This window comes from Penaeus monodon, chromosome 28 (genome assembly GCF_015228065.2).
Source record: "Penaeus monodon isolate SGIC_2016 chromosome 28, NSTDA_Pmon_1, whole genome shotgun sequence".
NCBI classification, from domain to species: domain Eukaryota; kingdom Metazoa; phylum Arthropoda; class Malacostraca; order Decapoda; family Penaeidae; genus Penaeus; species Penaeus monodon.
Genome location: NC_051413.1, coordinates 39,315,393 through 39,318,204, shown reverse-complemented (window position 1 = coordinate 39,318,204; position 2,812 = coordinate 39,315,393). Strand labels below are relative to the sequence as shown.

The window sequence follows — 2,812 nt, the reverse complement described above, 5'->3', positions numbered from 1 at the left end:
TAGTAAAATATTTGACATCAAACTACCATGCAGTGTTTCGAACTTCAGGTAACAGTCAAGTTAAATATCTACTTCTTCACAATGCCTTAACTTCCAGGAGGCTAAGGGAATATGTAGCCTCCTGATACTTATTGAGTATAATAAATATTTACTTCGGAAATGTATTGTTATCATAGATTGTCATGCAGTCTAGTAAAGTTTACCGATTACTTATAAAAAGTCTTTGAAATCTTATTCTTCATGTTTTTTTTTCCAAATCCAGAAAAAACGATTCTTCACATGGATTAAACCATGACGGCAACAATGGCGCTCCGTCCGTTTGATTCCGAAAAGGAGCGCCAGATGACCTTTCGCCTTTATGAAATGACCACCAGGAAGGGCGCGAGTGTACTGCAGCAGGTCCTGGAGTGGGGCACCTTCAGCAGGCAGCCGGATCAGTCTTTTGCTGACTACCTTTTCCTAGTGAAGAAGCTCTCCAGGGGTCCCATACGAAAGAAACTCAGCCCCAGCCAGTGGAAGAAGGTGAAGGACCATAGCTTGAAGGATTTTGACATAACACTGTTGTACTTGTGCATTCAGTATGGCTGCGACGGACTCGGTCCTCCTAGCGACAGAAGGTGGGCCGAGTCAGGAGACACACTGGAGTACAACCTGACTTTGGTCAAGAACTTCAGAAATGCCTTCCTTCATGAGGAGTTTAAAGTTGATGAGAGCAATTTCCTTGACAAGACGGAGGAACTGAGGAATCTGCTTAACAAAATACTCAAGAGAGCAGCGGAAATCTACAACAAGGATCAACAGCTAGTTGACGACATTTTGCAAAAACTTAGCAACGAAATCAACAGTATCAGGGATGAGTCGCTGGATCTGTCAGGAAGAAGCAGCTTGGACTTTGATAAATTACGTCAGCATGTGAATAGTGAAGGTAAACTAGAATTAAAAAGGAGGTACAGAGATATGTCAAGTATTGGACCAGTGTCAAATCTACTTGATAAGTACGTAAAAATAAAAGTACGTATAGATAAGGTATTTACCAAAATACTAATGAAAGAAGACGATACTCAAATTCGTCTTGAAGATCTCCTTGCGTTGGTGGAGAGGAGGCAAAACCAGAGCCAAACAAGCGGCACCGCCTTGCTGGTCGAGGGCCCTGCAGGCGTCGGCAAGACAACCCTCACGAGAAAGATGATCAGCGACTGGGCCTCAGGAGCTAGTACCATGGAAAACCTCCAAGACTATGAGTTTGCCATTTTGGTAGAATGCAGAGCGAGAGAAATTCATTCCCTCTCTCAACTCCTGCAGTTTCTCTTACCAAACACAAGTAAGCTCGTCCGAAAAGACTACCTGCTTGAATGCATTCAGGATAACAGGCTTTTTGTTTATTGTTGACGGTTTGGACGAGCTTAACTCATCCTCGGAACAAGTGTACAGAGAGATACTGAAATTAGGAGAATCTCACGGTGATGTCACTGTTCTGTGTACAACACGACCAAACAAAGTACCCGATTTTAAGAGATGTGCCCCAAACAACTTTAACATCATCCATGTGCATGTTCTCGGGATAGCTGAAGATAACAGGGAAGAATTTGTAAATAATTACAGCCAGGCCCTTGGGAGCACAGATGAGGAAAGAGACATCTCTGGCCTTCTTTGCTATCTGAACAGAAAGGAGAGTCGTCTGCAAGATCACTGGCGATTCCCTTTTAATCTTGTCTTTGTAACAGTCTTGTGGGTTCTTGACCCTGAAGCGGTGAACAGAATGACTACAGCGACGGAACTTTTCTTAAAGACACATGAGCTGTGTCAGAGTAAGTTAAGACAGAGGCTGTTCGATCATGAAAAGACTTGGAAATGGGACTTTCCTGAAATGAAAGAAAAGATGGATAAATTCCTTAAGAAGCTTTATGAGGAAGCCCTAATTAACCACTGCTGTGATGACACCGTGCTGTCTAAGGCCTCTGTACAGAGACTTAGGGACGCTTGCGACTATCTAGATTTGCCTGTCGCAGAAATTCTTAGCACGTTTTTAGTCCAAGCAACGTCACTGACAGAAGAAACAGAAGAGAAGTATAGTTTCCCCCATAAGGGAATACAAGATTTTTTCTCAGCACTTCACGTCATGGAAAGTCTCATTGCTGACAACCTAGACATTCCTAGAATTATCTCTGGCTTTAGGACCGTCCTCTCCAGCAGAAATGTGCCATCAGTGACCAGCCAATACATTATACAAAAAAATCATGAAATTTTAAACCAACTAAAACATAAAGCTTGTAGAACAACAAACAGCATCAGGAGTGTGCTTGATGCGACTCTTAAAGAAGCTGCGAAGTATAGTACAAGTGCGGTTGCGCTTAACTTGGTCAAATGGCAGAACATTCTGGTTCATCTCACTGGTCTCCTCTACTTGGAAGGCAGAACCATGGGAGAAGAAACGTCTGCCGAACTGGTGTCGCTGCTCAAGGGAGCTGGCGTAGAAGGCAGGTCCCAGTGGCTGAATTTATTATCTGAAGTTAAGTGTGAAGCAACTGTGAGCAAATATGTTGCTCGGGCGATGGATATGAGGGAAGTTGTAAGAGTGACAGACTGCCATGTTGCTGCGTACGCCAGCGTCTTACCTCATACACAGTCATCGAGTGTGGAGATCCACGTCACAGGCAACCCGCGGGATGTTCCGCGTCTGACTGAACTCCTAATGGTAATTAAAGGGAAAACTTGGCCCATTAAAATGGAATTTCAGCATGACTTTCGACATCCCAAGGCCGGCGGCAGCATCCTTGACGAAGATCTTCGGCAGCTTTTCCAGCAGTAAGTC

General features: G+C 44.0%; 1 protein-coding gene across 1 annotated transcript in view; it reads left to right on the top strand.

The window, feature by feature from the left end:
* Positions 1-2,812, top strand: part of LOC119591592 — a 10,360-nt gene that overhangs the window by 2,954 nt on the left and 4,594 nt on the right. Inside the window, 2 exon segments of the mRNA XM_037940353.1 lie at positions 263-1,374; positions 1,376-2,805. Of these exon segments, the coding sequence (XP_037796281.1) occupies positions 292-1,374; positions 1,376-2,805 (2,513 nt within the window). The 5' untranslated portion in view covers positions 263-291.